Genomic DNA, 18940 nt, shown 5'->3' with positions numbered 1-18940 from the left:
TGGTAATAATTGGAGTTGAGGCTTGAGCTTATCAAAAGAAATAAAGTTTACTAGAGAACATCAGGATAGGGTACTTGGGATAAAACAGAAAAACAATTTAGCTTACCAGCTACTCTAACTATGTCTGTGCTACATGGTGCTACATGGCTACACTCCTTTGTCTGATTGTTCTTCTCCCCAAAAAGCATTTCGCCAGGAAGAAGAGCAATTCAGCTTGCATACAAGATCAAAGCATTTCATACTTAACATCCATTCTGACCAATGTTGTGATCACATCTTTCGCGGATAAAATAAGAACCAGCCCACTATGGGATTTAGGTCACAATACATCACTTCCTCTATCAGGTAAACAAACAGTTAACTCTATAATGGCTGGAATGTACATAGCTTGTACTCCAACATACAACTGTATGTACATAGCTTGTACCCCTTCTCAAGTTATGCAACATTTCAGTCATTAGCAATTTCAATCAAGTTCATACTTTCACGCAGTCATTCAAACTTCAGTCTGTCGAGCGGCTTCGTCATGATGTCAGTGATCATTTCTTCAGTAGGGCAGTATTGTAATTCAATCAGTCCTTCTTTAATCATCTCTTGCACAAGTAAACACTTGATGACAATATGTTTGTTGTCTAGTTTTATGTTCTCAGCTTTGCATATGCTTATGCATGCTTGGTTGTCTTCATACATGAGTACTGGTTTAGGTTCCTCAATTCCAAATTCCTTAAGAAGAAAAATAATCCATTCCAGTTCATTGCATGCCCTTTGAGCAGACACACATTCAGCTTCAGCAGTAGATTGAGCTACAGTCTTTTGTTTCTTAGTGTTCCAGTCAATCAAACTATCTCCATAGAAGAATACATTTCCACTTGTTGATTTTCCATCTCCTTCATTTCTCCCAAAGCTGGCATCCATGTAGACTACTAGTCTTGGGTTGTCACATGCTGAAATTAGTAATTTGTAATCAGCAGTTTTAAATAGGTATCTTGCCAGTCTCTTTATGGCATTCCAATCATGGTAATACGGTGAACTTGTCTTTCTACTCAAGATTCCAACAGCAGTAGAAATATCTGGTCTCGAGATTCTGCTTATGTACAGTAGTTTTCCAGTTGCTTCTCTATATTCACGATTGTTTTAAAGCAATTTTCCTTCTTTCAAAGTTAAGTATGCTGGATCAAGTGGTGTACTAATGTTTCCATGTTTCTTTATTCCCATGGATTCAATAAAGTCCATAATGTTGTGTTTTTGGTTCAGCACAAAACTTCCATCTTCAGTTCTTTCAATTTGTATTCCAAGGTAATGTTTTATGTCTCCCAGTTGCTTGACTTCCACATCTTTATTTAGCTCATCAGCAATTTCTTTGATGTCCTCCTTGTTGTAGCAACATAAAATCAGATCGTCAACGTAAGTCAATATGTACTGGTATTGTCCATTTTTGAGCCTTATAAACAAACAGGGTTCTGATTTCTCTTGTTGAAATCCTTGCTTCTTTAGTAGTTCTGTCAGTTTATCTGACCAACCTCTTGTGGCTTGTTTTAATCCATAAATTCCCTTTTGAAGTTTACACACAAGTTTTTCCTTTCCAACTTCTTCAAATCCTTCAAGTTGTTCCATGTAGATTTCCTCTGTTAAGTCTCCATTGAGGAAAGCTGTTTTAATGTCCACGTGTTCAACTTGCATGCCTTTGGAGGCTGCAATTGTTAGAAGTATTCTGAACGCAACATAACTTATGACAGGTGCAAAAGTCTCTGTATAGTCCATTCCTTGTTCTTGCTTGTATCCTTTTGCTACTAAACATGCTTTGTATCGATCTGCACTTCCATCAGGATTGTATTTTACTTTGAGTATCCATTTACAACCAATAGCTGTTCTTTCAGGAGGTAAATTTGCAAGTGTCCAAGCTTGCTTTTCATGTAAAGACTTCATTTCATCATTCATTGCATCCATCCATTTCTTTCTTTCTGGATCAGGTAGCTGATTTATTTCTTTCCAAGTTGAGGGTTCTTTGACAGGTTGTACTGTTGCACAAATTCCAAGTCTTGGTGGTGGTACGCCTTTGTTGCTCCTTGTTGACTTTCTCACAGTAACTGTGGTTGTCTCTGCTTCTCTTGGACTTCCTGGTTCCCCTTCTGATTCAGTGCTTTCTTGTGAAGGTGGACCTGCCTGCTCACAGGTGATCTCTGCAGGTTGCCAAATAGCCAATTCACTGAAGGTAACATCCTTTACAGGATTCTGTACTGTGGATTCAGCTTGCATGGGAGCTTGCAAAACACTGTTGCCATCTATATATAAAACATTGCATTCTTTGACAGTACATGCATTAGGGTCTATGATTCTGTATCCTCTTCCACCATTAGCATAGCCTACAAGTATACCAAGTTCTGCTCTGGGGTCTAGTTTTCCCCTTTTCTCCTTAGGTACAAACACGTATGCTTTGCAACCAAAAGGTCTTAAATGTTTCAAACCAGGTCATTTGCCATACCAAATCTCAAGTGGCGATTTATTAGTCACTTTGGATGGAATTCTGTTATGCAAATAAACTGCAGTACTTACGGCTTCACCTCACATGTAATCTGGCAGTCCAGATTGCATTAGCATTGATCTGGTCATTTCCATAATTGTTCGGTTCAGTCTCTCAGCTGCACCATTGTGCTGTGGTGAATAGGGTGTAGTAGTTTTATGTTGAATGCCTTGTTGTTCCATAAACCTTTGGAACTCACTGCTACTGTATTCAGTTCCATTGTCTGTGAACAATACTTCTGGAACTTTGCCAAATTTGTTTCTCACAGCAGCAATATAGGACTTTAATTTGTCAGATACTTGATCTTTGCTTTTAATTAAGTAAACATACCTTGACTTGGCTTCTATAAATGTTAAAAAGTACTTGCTTGCATCAGCCGATTCTTTGATTGGCCCTGCAATATCTGAGAATACCATCTCTAGAAATTTTTCATTGTGTACAGTATGTTTGCCTGTGTAAACATACTGTACACAGTATGTTTGCCCGTTTAAACATATATCACAACCAGATTGCATTTGATCACAATCAATAACATCAATATTACATTCTTTCAACAATTTTTGCACACTTTGCACACTACGGTGCCCCATAGTTATGTGCCATTTAAGAAGACATGATTTATGCTTACATACAGATTGCAATATATTACACACTGGCCCAACAACATTTGTTACATCAGAAATATTTTCAGCATAATTTTGCATATCTTCATCATCAACGTTATCATCATCAAGTTTTAGATAATGAAGACCATCAACTACATTAAGCATAAGTTCAGTTCCAGATTCAGGATCAATAATACTTCAATTTTCTTTTCTGAGTAAAATCTCATGATCTCTTCTGATAATTCTCTTTGTTGAAATTAGGTTGCTGAGTGCCTCAGGGGCATATGCACACTCTGTTAGTGTAACCTTTTTAATTTCTTGACTTTTATCCATGACATTTAAGATTACAGTCCCACTCCCTTCAATTTTAAGTATTTGTCCATTGGCTTGCTCTAATTTAGGACAGTTGTCCTCATCCAATTCTACAAAAGATTTCTTATCTTTACAGACATGAAAATAAATTCCAGAATCTATCATCCAATGATTCTCAAGATTTGCATTTGATTCAGTATTTGTATATGTGGGATTCCTTTCAGACATTTGCTTAGCCTTGGTTGCTGGCTTTGCAGGTTTAAAATCCCGTTTTTGTTGGTTGCTATTCTTCACTTGCCAATTGGGTGTCGCTGCCCCAGTAGAAGCATTTGTACTTTGATTTTGTTTTGATTTCTTTCTACAGGAATACTAATAATGTCCTTGCAACCCACAAAAATGACAAATAATTTCATTTTTCCCAGGATGCACTCTAAGTACAGACATCTTATTCTCAGTTTCAAAAAGTTCCCTCCTCCTGGCCTCATCTTTCAAGTATTCCAGAATGTAGTCAAGTTTCTGTTTGTCTCCCATCCTCAATAAGGATGCAGTACTTTTATAGCTTTTTGGAAGAGAATTAAATAAAGCAGTTATCACTTCTTCATCTTCCACTATGGCTCCAATTCCTTTAAGCTCTGAAACCACTTCCATCATCTGATTCAGAAGGGTAGCCATTGAATCTGTTTCATTCATCTTAAAACTGCAGTCTCTCTCTGAGAAATATTTTCTGAGTCATAGAAGGCATAAATGATTGCTTTTCTAAGAATTTAAACATTTCTGCACTCATGCCACAGTCCAGGACTAAAATGTTTTCTTGTTCTGATATGGCACTCAGAATTAATAATTTTGCACGATTATCTTTAATATCAAAATCTGGGATTTCATCCTTATTTTCATTGAAAACTGCTTCATAGCAATTTTTCTCACGAAGGAGCAGTTTCATTTTCATTGACCAGAATCTAAAATTGCTTGCATTTAAGCATGGAATTTTTACATTGATCACGTCATTACTCACGAAACGTTCCATCATTGCGTTCGCTTGGGCGTTGTTCCTTATAACAGCTGATGTTGAAGGATTTTCCCCTCCTGTGTCAGACATTCTTGAATTCAGGCTTCCCAGGTCGGCAGGAGAAAGCGTGTCTTGGAATGCAGTGGTTCCAGCTTCTATTTGAAATGCAGATCTTCGCTCAGCGGCCTCAAGCAATGGAGTTAGACTCCCGGTGGGTCCTTTGTTCCTCTGGTCGTTCCGATAGCGAAAAATAAATTCAAAAAATCATTGCCTTCTTCCCAGGACTCTTGTAGCAATCAATAAAACAGTCTCTGCTTCAAACTTCAGTCTGGTAGCAGGATTCCAAGAAGTTCTTTCTTCCTTCTACAATCCCTGCTGCTGTCCTTCCAGCACTCACAGACCTGTTTCTCACAATAGTTCCCAGGTCTCTTATTTTCACTCCCCCCCCTTTCCCCCTCCCCTCAGTAGACGTCAACTGTCACTAGATCAGAGTCAGGGCAGTTTGGAGATGTAGTCCTTTCCTAGAGCTATCTAGCCTTGCTAGCTGTAGCTAGGGTTGTTAACTCTGGGTTGGGGAATTCCTGAAGATTTGAGGGGCAGTATGAGGAAGTCAGGTTTAGGGAGAGACCTCGTTGCAGTGTAATGCCATACAGCCCAGGCTCCAAAGCAGTTATTTTCTCCAGGAGAAAAGACCCGAAGATCATTTGTATTTCTTATAGATCTCCAGGGCTCACCCGCAAGTTGGCAACACAACTACTATCCCACCTGTATAGGCTTGTTAGCCACTGGCTGCCACCTGGCAGATTAGGGGGCAGGATTCAGTGGAATTCTCTCTAGAATTCAGTGGAAACAATATGATTTTATGATAAAGCTTCTGCTGAATCCTAGAGCCATGTGACACTACTTCCAGGTTCAACCCAGAAATTACATCGTGCTGTGGGTGCAAATGGATTTTTTCCTACATATTTTTTCTCTCCTGATCTACCAAGTGGCAGTGAGGGATACTGCTGGTGGGAAGTCTCCTGTTATAGCATGAGTGATAGGTAGGACACCTGGCAATCCTAGGATCAGATCTCCTACTCCTCAGTCCCCTGCTGCTGCTCAGTGCTAGAGTGAGAGAAATATGGCTGAAAAAGTTATATTGTGGTGATATCTGGACAATGTCTTTCTGAAAAGCCAAAATGGAGTTCTTTTCAGAAGGAAGGCTAACACTTGGTTCATCCCTTTATGGTCAAGCTAAAAAAAAGATTACCTGGTGCATCGTATAGTATTTTGCTGGATACCCACAGCTGGAAACTAAGTATGTAACCCTGTGAATCATCAAGACTTGATGTCTGATTTGTGCTTTTAAATGCTTTGTGTACCAACAGTAAGCAACACACAAATAAGGTGAATTTTCCCTCATATTGCAGACAGGGAAGAGGCTGCAGCTAAGCAATGGTGTTGTTCAATCTGAGGGGAAATTTGAACCAGAAACTTTCTAGCTGACATGTTTATCCACTTTGCTGGAACCTTATATGATCAAAAAAAAAGATTGCTAACTGCCTGGAGAGAAAATACACTGTCTCTTTAATAGAGGCTTAATGAGATTTTTAAATTTTATTTTATTTTATTCGATTTTTAGCCCACCTTTCCAATAGAACAGGCTCAGGGCAGGTTACATCATAAAAACAATCAACAGTAAAAAAACAATAAAAGGCCTATTTAAAATATATAAAATATAAAACTACAGAGTGACAATAGAGACTAAAATGGCCTATTGTCAAGGTCCAGCAGATCTTATAGCCCTGGGATGGAATGAAGGGGGGAGGCTGGTAACAATTGACATCCACTGCCTCAGCTGAAAGCCTGGTGAAAGAGCTCTGTTTTACAGGCCCTGCAGAATTGGAGCAGATCCCACAGGGCCTGGATCTCCAGGGGAAGCTCATTCCACCAGACAGAGGCTAGGGCTGACAAGGTCCTGGTCCTTGTTCAGGCCAGATGGATGTCTCTGGGGCTGGGTATTACCAAAAGTTGTTAGGCCACTGATCATAAAGGCCTATGGGGCTCAACAGGGAGAAGTGGTCCCAAAGGTATGCTGGCTTCTGACCATATAGGGCTTTAAAGGTAAGTACCAACACATTGAACCGGAGCCAGTACTCAATAGATAGCCAGAGCAGTTCACGCAGCACAGGATGAATCCGTGCCCGTACAGACGATGATATCAACATTATTTACAAAATAGTCAACACTGTTTACAAAGTGATGTTTTTTACCTCCATGCTGTAAAGGGTTTCAGCTGCTGATTTCCATACATTAAGCCTCTATTAAAGTGATGGGTAATTTTTCTCCAGGCCTACTGGCAACCCTAACCAGAAGACATTGTCCATCTTAATTCCAATGTTGTTCAGCGTACCATCTAACCTAGTGTTTGGTATATCTTTCCTCAGGGTGTCATACCTCTGGCTGGCTGCATCGTAGAAGCCAAAGAAGAACCCAACATGCCTTATGCAATGAAAATCTCCCATGAGGACTTCCATGTAAGGGAACTCTCCCCCCCCCCCCCACAACTGAATGAATGTTTAATGCTGCAGAAAGCTGCTAAATGGACAAGTAAGGGAATTCCAACAGACACACCACTTAGATATACAACAGTGCCAGCCCTGCTCATTTTTTCCTGCCAGCATGCTTGTCAATTTCCTTGATATACTGCCCACCCAGTAATGTTTCTATAGCCATAACTTCCACTACTGTAACAGTAGTATCAGAAGTTATTGAGACTCTTGAGGCCTATCTACACCACAGACTTCTGTTTAGCAGTCATTTCAATAGTTCTGTGAGGGTGGCTCTCTTACCAAACTACAATTCCCAGGATTCTTTGGGTGAGGGATCCACAAGACTTAGCCAGTGTGGTGATATGGCTAAGAGTGTCAAACGAGTATCTGGGAGACCCAGGTTTGAATCCCCATGTTCCACGGAAGCTTGCTGGGTAACCTTGGGCCAGTCACACACTCTCAGCCTAACCTACCTCACAGGGTTGTTGTGAGGATGAAATGTAGAAGAGGAGAACAATGTAAGCCACTTTGAGTCCCAGTTGGGGAGAAAGGCAAGGTACAAATGAATTAAATAAACCTGAAATATGTAATCTAGAAATACCCACAGAAACGCCTCCCTCCATACACAAGAACAGGAGTATTTGGTTTTCCTTTCCCTTGATGGGGCATCTTTGTTTATCACCTTCTCTTTATAACTACTTTAACTTTTCTTTTTAGGGTAACATCATTCTAGCAGCAGAATCAGAATTTGAACAAGCTCAGTGGCTGGAGATGCTACAAGAATCTGGAAAAGTGTAAGTCCAATTGGCAGCCAGCCACCCCATTGAACCTTACCTTTCCTTGAAGCCAGCTTCCATAGTGCCATTACCTCTCACGCATTTTGGTTATGATTAACCCTTATTATTTGCTTATGATTAGGTTATTATTGACAAAAAAGTATTATTAATGCTTTCATTTATTTACATTTTCAATTGTTTTCACATTTTTGTATGCTAGCAAAGTTGTTCTTACTATATTATCAGTGAAGGAACATATTTGGAAAGACTGGAGTATTCAGAGAGATACTTCACTGTGGGTGGTGGTCATGGTATAACAAACAGTATTTTGATTATGGGGGAATCTACATTCATGTTTAAGCCAGATTTTCTGTGAACTGAAGCTGGCCTATATAAATCCAGATTATTTTCATACCATTTACACTGCTGGCCGTGATCTGAACACGAGGGTTGTATCGATGCACTTTATCCACAAGGTGGCACCATTGCTCTCATTTTAACACCTGTGTTTTGCCCTGCTGCTGTGAATTTCAATATCAATTTCAATATCAATATCAACAAAGCTTTACTCCTAATACAGCAGATCTAAACCAGCTGTTCTTAAGTTGTAGAACAAAATTAGTAGGTCTTAAAGGTGCAATTGCCTCCTATTTTGTAATAATAGAGCATTCCCTTTTAACATATGCATTTCAAAATATGCATCGTGATGCCTTGGAATTAATAAAATCCATGGTGGGGTATGCTATTGCTGATTTGCAATTAACAATTACATTTCACTACGCTAACAATATTCAGTCTCACATATCCTGTCACAGTTCAAGAATTGGAGATTGTAGTTGGGAGCATTTGTTGTCTGAGAGCAGAGCAATAGCCTTGCTACTTCTTGTTGTAATGTGTGAAGCCCTGCAATTATGGGGGTTCCATGTTCCAGCCCCACTGACTTTTTCTTCATTTTGAGATAAATGTTATGATTTCTATACATTGATACCTTTTGTTATGTATTTAACCCATCCTTGACCAAATAAGGGTCAGTGTTGGAAGAGAGCCTGTTCTGACCTTCGGAGCCATCTGGAGATGCAGCCCTTGATTGCAATGCTGCAAAAGGAAAACAGACTGGCTGCTGAGCCGAACCCGAGAGCTGAGGTTGGCAACATTTACAGGGCAGCTTTTATTATGACTCTGCACATGCTCCAGCCCTAAGCCAAGGTGCAAGAAAGGATGGGAAATAGAGTTCTTCCCCCTTCATATAATGGATTGTTCTACTTTTCACTGCATAAAGGGGGAGTCCCCCCTCCCAACCAGGGAGGGACTCCAGGTAGGCCCTAAAAAGGGGCCAGGCGGATACCGGGCCCCTCAGAGCCCCAAAGGCTCTAGATTAAAAAGGAGAGAAGGCGAACGAGGTTGGCTTCTCCAAACCCAGTGCAAAGGGAGGGGCATCATACAGGTGCATACTCCCTGGTTCGGAGAGCCAGCCCAGTAGCCATTTTCTCCCAGGAAACATGACCATCTGTGGCAACTAGCGCTTGGGGCATGCCAACTGATGTGCCTTGAGAAAATAGTGTGCACAGCCTACTAAATGCAGAGATGGAACCTAAGTGTCTGGATAAGGTGGAACCTATTTTACTGGATGTTATATCACATGTAACCAGAGTAAAAACATCTCCCCCAGAAGTCTTTGCAAGCGCCTATTAGCGTATGTAAACATTAACTTCCCCATAATAGGATCCCACTATGACATGTGATCCCAGGGCTAAGGAAAGCGGAAATACCCGATCCTACTCTGGAAACATCAGGAAACCCTGCATTGAGCATGCTCTACGGGGAATTGGCCTCAGCCCGGGCATTCCTTATACCAGGGGGGGTGGGGCTATTAATGACTGCCGCCAGGCATTCCCTATCTCTCTCCCTCCTCCAGGAAGTGTACTTATTTAAGCAAGGCAGGAGAAAGGTCCTCTTCCTTCCCCTAGTGCAAGAAGATTATCGAGGGGGGGAGGAGAAGAAACAGAAGACTCAAGACTATGTGGTGACTAGGAAACCTATGTATTAGAAAACTTATAGAAAAATGATATATGAATCAAACTTGTAACCATGAAATCTGATGTAATTATGTATCATTGCATTTAGGCATTGATTTAAAAGTTTACTTAGCCAATCAGTAGTTATCTTGCTCAAGCCTGTCTCATTAAAATTGCAACCTTGTGTTCAGGGACACTGCATGATGAACAAAGTTTCCTATGTCAGTCAACTTCACATCGTTGTGCTTAAGGAAGTAGCCTTTGGCCCATTGGGAACTGTATTTTTACATATACTTTTTCAGTACTATTAGCTTAGCCGTTCCAACCTTTAGTTAGGAGGTGCACCCAGGTTAACACTTGGCCCTTAAAGAAAACATAGCCTACCGAGATCAACTGTGGACTTTTGTGAGCAAGAGGGGGGATAATTAGCATTTCTTTCTGTTGGAGGAGGAACACGAGTGCTGAGCATTTGCAATACTTTAGCCAGCTCTATTTGGGCTAGTCTTCAGGCACTCCGTACAAGCTCAGAGGCTATACCACTTAAAATTCATAGAACTGAGACAATAAATATTTTCTGACTTCATAAGTGGGAGAGAAAGATGGACTTGGGAGTTTCACAGATTTTCATTCAGCCAATTTGAAAGTTAAAATGGTCAGTTCCTTACATTTTGCCCTGAATGCTTTGAATTAACAAAAACTTGTTCAACCTCTCTTTTCTCAGGTACTTGATTCTGGCATTTTTAAAGGGTTAAACTAAAAATATTACATCAAACTCCCATTACCCTGCAGAGAAAACTAACTCTGCAGGCTGGAACCCTTGCTGGGATTCCAGCAGATCTCTAGCTCTCAGCTGGAGAACTGGCCTTGTCTAATGTTACTTCTCTTTTTCTTTATTTACTTAAGGGAAAAGATGTCTTTGTTACCTTTAAACCTTACAAAACCAGGTTTCTCTATTCTAAGAGACATTCAAGTTTAAAAGTTAGATTTTCCTTGGGGGGAAGGGAGGTTCACAGACAAAAGAACCTTGCCTGCCCATGTGGGAATGCCATTCTCTGAAGTTCCACAGAATTCTGGCTTTCAAGTTCCCCAAATGGGATGAGCTAAGGACAGAACATTTCTGCCAAAAAGGACGGCTTGCTCATGTAGGAGTGCCTGAGCAAGTCCTTGCTAAAAGGAATACCTTGTGCCATGAGTGTGGAACTCTGTATAGGCTCAGAGACCACTTTTCCTTCATGATTCTGGGGTAACAGAACTGAAACAGGAACTGCTTTCTCATTTTCATTGGGAAAAGAAGTCTGGGGCTACACAGCTGGGTTTGCCCTTTCTTTAATACTAGCGTCTAACTTTTCCTGGAGTTGTTGATTTTTCTTAGCAAGCTGTTTGATTTCTAAATCATTTTCATGGGTAGGATTTGTAAGCTCCCCTTTTTTCCTTTAGGGGGAATATTTTCTCATTTCTCAGGTTTCCTTTGCTCTAGCCGAAACCCAAAACAAAGGATGGTGCCAGCAGAAAAGCAGCATCTTCACCTGAAGGCCAAGTATCTGTGTAGACCTGGTGTCGCCTAGGTATCAATTTGGCTATCCATTGACATGTTTAACAGTTTTCACCCCTGGAGTTTTCCTCTCCATTCTTTCTATTAATGGTTATCCTGGAGCCTCCCCCTTGGCCCATTGTTACCTGGTAGTCTGATGTCACATAGGACTGACCAATGAGGATTGCTGCTGAAAACGCCACCTGCTGGTGGTAGTGAAGAAAAGCAACAAAAAGAAGCAAGGATGCCGTAGATGGGAAAAACTCCGCTTAAAAAGTGGTCTGGGAAAATAAGGCGCAAGACCAAGCCGGAGACGGATTCACAGCTGTTCTAGGATTTCAATTGTAAATGGTAGCCAAAATGCCGGAGCAAGACAGTAGTGAGGCCAGTTTGCAGTGTAGATTGTCACATCTAAAAGGGTAGTATTACTGGGTCTTTTGCCCAGTGTAGAATCCCCCTATTATCACCACCTTGCTTACTGATCATGTGTGCTTTCTGTAGTCTGTGAGTTCATGCACATTTCAACTGTCATTAAACTCTGCTTGCATAAAATTTATTTAATCTTTGACAGTGAATTAAAACAGTTGCGGAAAAGTTAGATTAATTGCTTTTTAACAGATTCAGAATTAAGTTTGGCATTCTTATTTTGCTTTAGAAAAATAATGAAGACTTATCAGATATAGTCTCATATGCACTTGTTGATTATATCATATATAGTTAAGAACCAATTACTTATCTAGTTAGTAATCACATAATTAAGATAGTAGAGATTTAGAGTAACGCAAGACTGATGTTTTCCATAAAAATGCACTATCATGATAGGCAAAACAGATTTATGTGGATGGAAGTCTCAGAAGATTAGGCAATATTTCAGTGTATGTGTGACTTGGGTTGATGGGAAAATTCCCATAAGTTTAAGACAATAACCAGAAATAACCTTGGCCCTCCACAACTCAGTCAATGCTTTCAGTTACTGCTAGCTGGTATTTGCTTGCTTTGCCCATCGTGCTCGTGCTCAATATCTGGAATTCCTCTGGCAAGCAATACATCAGTTATATAGAACATGGCATTGCCAACTCCAATTCTTGGAGATTTGAGGGTAGCATGTGGGGAGAATGGAGTATGGGAAAGGGAGGGAACTCAGTGGGGATGTGATGCCATAGGTCCTCCAAGGTTGCCATTTCCTCCAGGAAAATTAACCACTGTGGTCTGGAGATCACTTGAAATCCCAGGAGAACTCTGGGCCCCATCTGGAAGTTGGTAACACTAATAGAATGACAGCCCCCCCCCCCCCCAACAGTAGGGCAGTAATATAATTATTGGCTCTGCTTACAGAATTTCCTCAAACTGGCAATTATACTATCTGGCACAAACTAGGGTTTTCAAGCCCTGACCTGTGATCTCTGGGAACTGTTGAAGGGCAGAGCCTGGGAAGGCAAAGCATCTGCCTTCACAATGTTCTAGGAATTCCTCCAGTCTCTATGGTAAATATAATAGAGATTGGGTCAATTCCTAGAGTGTTGTGGGGAGTATACTACCTCAGTGACATTGTCCTTCCTGTTTTTCTCCCACTGTTCACTGGATTGAACACAGGCAATGGAGGGCAGGGGTGGAAATTCAGCCACCATGAGCATGCACCTGGCAGCTCTCATACAAATGTGAGTTAAGTGATGTCATTGGCCAGGATGCTAATCAGACAGGTACATATCTCATCCTTTACCTATTCCTTGCTGCCCTATGCAAACAAAGTTAAAGAAATGGAAATGGAAAACAGACTGTAGCCACAAACAATCTATTGCTGCCAAGATTGGTCTAGTAGTTTGGGTCTGAAAATTGGAAGAAAGTTTATCTTGTTTAGTTACCCTTTCTGGGTTCACTTTTGGACTGCTCATCCCAATTCCCAGTTGTACTTTAACCTTTCTTTCATTGGGTAAAAAACATGAAACCATGGCCTATGCCTATATAACTTTACAAACAAGCCTCTACAGATCTATAGCATCTCCAGCTAAAATGAACAAGTAGGAGATGAGGTGAGAGACCTCTATCTGAGTCCCTGCAGAGCTGCTGCCTATCTGAGTAAGCAATACTGTCTTTGATGGACTAGTGGACTGATTCAGTGTAAGGCAGCTTCATGTTTGTATATGCATAGAACAGGAGTGGTCAAACTTTCTTAATGTAAGAGCCACATAGACTAAATGTCAGGTGTTTGAGAGTCACAAAATATGAGCATCAGATGTTTGAGAGCAGGAAGGAAGGAAGGAAAATAGATGGCAGAGGGAGGGAGAGGTGGAAAAAAAGCAATTTTAACTTTAAATGCATTCCCCAAGCCACAAGCTGGCTTGATTTGGAGAAGTGATTTAAAGAGGCAAATGCCTCCTCCAAGACAGCCAACAGGGCAGTGGGGGCTTTGAGAGCCACACAATATATGTGAAAGAGCTACATGTGGCTCACAAGCCGCACCCCTGACATAGAATATAGCATCCTTGATAGGGTTGCCAGCCTCCAGATGGAGCCTGGAGAACACCGGAATTACAACCAATTTCCAGATTACAGAGAGATCAGTTCTCCTGGAGAAAATGGCTGCTTTAGAGGGTGGGCTCCATGGTATTATTCTACTGAGGTCCCTCCCTCCCACAAACCCCACTCTCCCCAGGCTCTACCTCCAAATATCCAGGAATTTCCCAACCCAGAGTTGTCAACCCTACCCATGAGGGTTATTATGGTAGTCATTAAGTCAGTGACCTTGTGATAAATGAATCTTCCTTCCTAATCCCAGTAACTGGCACATGGGACCAGAACTGTGGCCTAAAAGATGAATCTCACTGGTCAGTCTTGTTTTAATCAGAAACACATGAGGCTCCATTAAAAGTCTAATATCCTAAGTTTGCTAGTCTGCTTTGCGAACCTGTATTGTTCAGATTCACACTGTGTATATGAAGGCTTCAGGGTTTACAGTACAATCCTAAAAAGAAAAACATCCTTATAAGCCTTTTGAATTCACTTCTAGCTTCATAAGGCTTCAGTTCTATGCACATTTATTCACTCTTGACTAAACATGTATAGGCATTGGTTGACCTAGGTTGTCATAATCATAAGTGTTATAGTATTGCAAAGTGATTGAAGAGAACTTTTATTGTCCAGAGGAGTTTAAAATAGCTCTGAGGAATTGCTCTGGCAGTCATGCAGTTCCTTGGTTAAGAGAGAAACCTAGAGGACATGGCCGTGAAAGTCAAGAAACTTGTGGCTTAAGCAGGACAGAGCTAATACAATGGCTGTTGTAGCAAAAGGGGTATGCAACATGTCTCAGCTTCAGTGGTAAATTGTGGCCAAGTGCAAAGTAATGCACATTGGGGCCAAGAATCCCAGCTACAAATACAAGTTGATGGGGTGTCAACTGGCAGAGACTGACCAAGAGAGAGATCTTGGGGTCGTGGTTGATAACTCACTGAAAATGTCAAGACAGTGTGCGTTTGCAATAAAAAAGGCCAACACCATGCTGGGAATTATTAGGAAGGGAATTGAAAACAAATCAGCCAGTATCATAATGCCCCTGTATAAATCGATGGTGCGGTCTCATTTGGAATACCGTGTACAATTCTGGTCACCACACCTCAAAAAGGATATTATAGAATTGGAAAAAGTGCAGAAAAGGGCAACTAGAATGATTACAGGGTTGGAACGCTTTCCATATGAAGAAAGGTTAAAACGCTCTTTAGCTTGGAGAAACGTCGACTGTGAGGTGACATGATAGAGGTTTACAAGATAATGCATGGGATGGAGAAAGTAGAGAAAGAAGTACTTTTCTTCCTTTCTCACAATATAAGAACTCGTGGGCATTCGATGAAATTGCTGAGCAGTCAGGTTAAAACGGATAAAAGGAAGTACTTCTTCACCCAAAGGGTGATTAACATGTGGAAATTTTCTGGGGGGGCCACTGTGTGACACAGAGTGTTGGACTGGATGGGCCATTGGCCTGATCCAACATGGCTTCTCTTATGTTCTTATGTTATGTTCTTAAATTACAGGGACTCCCTCTCCGTGTAGAACACAGAATGCCAATCCCACTCCGAGGAAAGAGGGTGAAAGGATATTGTAACAGGAGAACCCTAATGGGAGAACATAGCATCCAACTAGGCACTAATGTTGTCTCCCATTGACAGCACTAGATCCTTGAAAGGCCTATGTCTCCACCAATCTTTGGCTAAACAACAGCATGCTGATCTTGAGTATGAATATGGAGGAGCTATATGGCTATAACATTAAAATAGGAGCAGGATATCTAAAGGCCCTTCCGTATGTTTCTGTCTTTGTTTTAAGACTGTGAACTGAAGTCCTATAATGACACAGACTCCACCCTTCAAACCAGCCATTTCCTCTTGGGGAACCATTGCTGCCAATCTCCAGGTGAGGGCTGGAGATCACTCAGAATTACAACTGTTCTCCAGATGACAGAGATCAGCTGTCCTGGAGAATATGGAACAATACTATCAACACCGGAAATGTACTTACTATCACACCAAAGTGTGTACAAACATATTTTAGTGACAAAGACTTAATAACATTTAAACATACAGTAATGCTCCCAGAATAGCAGTTGGTTACAAAACACAATCACAGAAGTCTAAGGGTGAAAAAGTCCACACAACTTCATATATGGGGCAAAGCTTGTTTCCTGTACATGTCTCTTATACCCTGTTGTCTTCCGTGCTGCTACTAAGGAATCCAAGAATTTAACTGGAGAGAGAAAGGAGACTGCACTCCTAGGTCAAATGACTGGAGAAATGGCTGCTTTGCAGGGTGGACTCTGTGTCATCATACCCTGCTGAGGCCATTTCCCTCCTGCTTTGGTCCACACTGTGATTTCAGACCAGTCACAGGCTTTCAGCCTAACCTACCTCACAGGGTTGTTGTGGATTTCAAAAGGAGGAAAGGAGAATGATGTAAGTTGCCTTGGTCCACACAGTGAAGAAATAATGTACTTTTCTTAGGCAGAGGCTGCAGAGAGGGGGGAGGGGATGGGAAGCTGAGGTCAGACCAATTTCCCTATAGAAAATGGCTGCCATGGGTGGGAAGACACCAAGATTGTGGGAAGTGAATGCCTCCACTTGAGTGAGTGGGTGGGAAGATAGCAAGAGTGGGGGGCACACCCAGAGCCTATTTCTAGAGCCTGTTGTATTTCCCTTCACAATGAGCCTTATTCCGTGTGTGTGTATGAATGATCCATTTGCTGTTTTACATTTTGAACACATGCAGCTGCCTTCTACTGAGTCAGACCCTTGGTCCATCAAAATCCATACTGTCTCCTCAGACTGGGAACAGCTCTCCAGGGTCTCAGGCAGAAGTCTTTCACATCACCTGCTACCTTGTCTTTAAATTGGAGGTGCCAGGGATTGAAAACTGGGACTTTTTGCATGCTAAGCAGATACTTTACGATTGAGCTATTGTCCCCTCCCAGTTTTAAATTGTATTTTTAGTTGTTCTGTTCTGAGAACTGCTCCAGGAACCAATTTTCTAGCTGTGGGCTACAAATCTATAATAATAATCCTCCTGTTGTGGTGGCAAATCTGACCATCCTGATTGCTTGGGGCTCAGTGGGACTGTGAGGTATCAGCCTTTGGCCCGTCAAACTATCTGTCAAGAGTATTTGCACGCCATTGGTTGAGTCTGCTCCTCTACTTGCCCAAGTGGCCATTGCTAGCCAGAAAAGCTGATTCTATCAGTAAAAGGCAACTAACCTTAGTTCTGGCAGTTACTGCAAGAACACACTATTGGCACATCACATGTCAGTCACCATCTCTGACCTCCCGTTGGCTGACTCCCCAATCCCTGCCTACTGCAGGCCAGGAATGTTGAACAAACTGCCAAAAGCAGTTTTACCTCAGAGACTGAGATATATATTTTGGCCACTGTGTAATACAGAGTGTTGGACTGGATGGGCCATTGACCTGATCCAACATGGCTTCTCTTATGTTCTTATGACAGCCACACCTCCTCTGTGTCCTTTCCTTCAATCAGCCTCAGAAAGGGTTGCAAAGCTACTGCAGCCTCACGAAAGGCCTCCCAGCACATGCAGCCTCCAAAGGCCACAGCAATAGCCAGGGAGGCCAGGCCCCACTGGGAGTGTTTCCTTAGAGCCCATGATTGCTCCCTGGGAAGTGCTAGCCAGAGGCTGTTGCTAGGCAACCCAGGCTGCTTTTGTCATGAAAGGGAGAGGCCTCAGGGGAATATAATGACATATCGTCCACCCTCCCAATCAATTATGTTATCTAGGATGGGAAGAGAGATCTGTTGTCTGGAGTCCAGATGGCAAAGGTCACCTCCCCTTCACTTGGGTGGGTGAGAAGACAGCGGGGGTGGGGGGACACTCAGAGGCCTTTAATGATAGCTTTCCAGGTTGGTGTGGGAGATCCCTAGGGATTCTGTGGTGGAGTTTGAGGAAGGCATATGAGTAGGTCTGCCAGACCCAGGTTCTTGTTGTGAAAACTGACTGGGTGATTTCAGTTCAGTCACAAACTCCAGCTTAACCTGCCCCACAGGGTTGTTGTGCAGATCAAAGAGGGGAGAGGAGAATTATATAAACTGTTTTAGTTCCCCCCACACACACACACTATGAAGACTGTCCTTTTCGTAGGTAATGGCTGAAGGGGGGGGGGGGGGGTGAAGATGATGGAAACCTGAAGTCAGAGAGGCAGATAAAGGGAAAGAGATAGGGTTGCCAATTCCAGGTTAGGAAATTCCTGGAGATTTAAGGGGTAGGGCCTGGGGAGGGTGGGATTTGAGGAGGGATGGGACTTCAGACAAGTACAATGCCATTTCCTCCTGGGGAACCATGCCAATCTTCAGAATTGCAACTGCTCTCCAGATGGCAGAGATCAGCTCCCCTTGAGGTGGGGGGGGGATGAATGCCATATCCACCCTCCCAATCAATTATTTTATCTAGGATGGGAAGAGAGATCTGTTGTCTGGAGTCCAGATGGCAAAGATCACCTCCCCTTGAGGTGGGGGGAGAGTGAATACCTTCACTTGGGTGGGTAGGAAGACAGCAAGGGGGAGAACTCACCCAGTGCCTCCTCCTAGAGCCTTTTTTTCTTCTCAATGGACCTAATCCTAGTGTTTAAATAAATGAAGTGAAATGATGTGGAATTTGCAGCCATTTAATGTGGAAACTTCTCCAAGATCTGGATTCAACCCTGCCCGCACACCTCCATATGAAGGCTCTCAAATCCACATTTCAAGAAGCAGAAGCAGTTTGGCAGTGAAATTCAGCTAATGGATTTGACAAGCAAAAAGATGGAGGCTGGAGAGTATTGTGATTTGTGTCAGCAAAATCAGGTCAGTAGTTGACCTGGAGTCAAAAGGCACAGCCTGGCCCAGTAAATTGACAAATTTTGAAGGGATACTATGAAGCCACAGGTTCCATGTTTTTTATTGCCATTTTGGTCTTTGGAGAGAAATGAGTTTCCTGTTCTGGTGTCATATTGGTAATTTATGTTCATTATTTCCTATCCTAATAATGTGGAATAGGTAGGGCTGCTAGCACATTGTCTGAGATGTGTTCATAGAGTAGTTTTCCCTATCCTCTTTTTCGCTCTCTCTTTTTAAAGGAAAGTTTGATGAAGGTTGTAAATTTGATAGCATGG

At 42.0% G+C, this 18940-nt stretch overlaps 1 protein-coding gene across 1 annotated transcript in view; it reads left to right on the top strand.

Moving 5' to 3' along the window:
* Nucleotides 1-18940, top strand: part of PLEKHD1 (pleckstrin homology and coiled-coil domain containing D1) — a 66538-nt gene that overhangs the window by 19099 nt on the left and 28499 nt on the right. The window contains exons 3-4 of the mRNA XM_060262064.1: nt 6874-6963; nt 7696-7772. Coding sequence (XP_060118047.1) covers nt 6874-6963; nt 7696-7772 — 167 coding nt within the window. The remainder of the gene's footprint in view (nt 1-6873; nt 6964-7695; nt 7773-18940) is intronic.

Source organism: Heteronotia binoei, chromosome 21 (assembly GCF_032191835.1).
Source record: "Heteronotia binoei isolate CCM8104 ecotype False Entrance Well chromosome 21, APGP_CSIRO_Hbin_v1, whole genome shotgun sequence".
NCBI lineage: Eukaryota > Metazoa > Chordata > Lepidosauria > Squamata > Gekkonidae > Heteronotia > Heteronotia binoei.
Note: the sequence above shows the minus strand (reverse complement) of the source record. Positions and strands in the feature narration are given on the sequence as shown.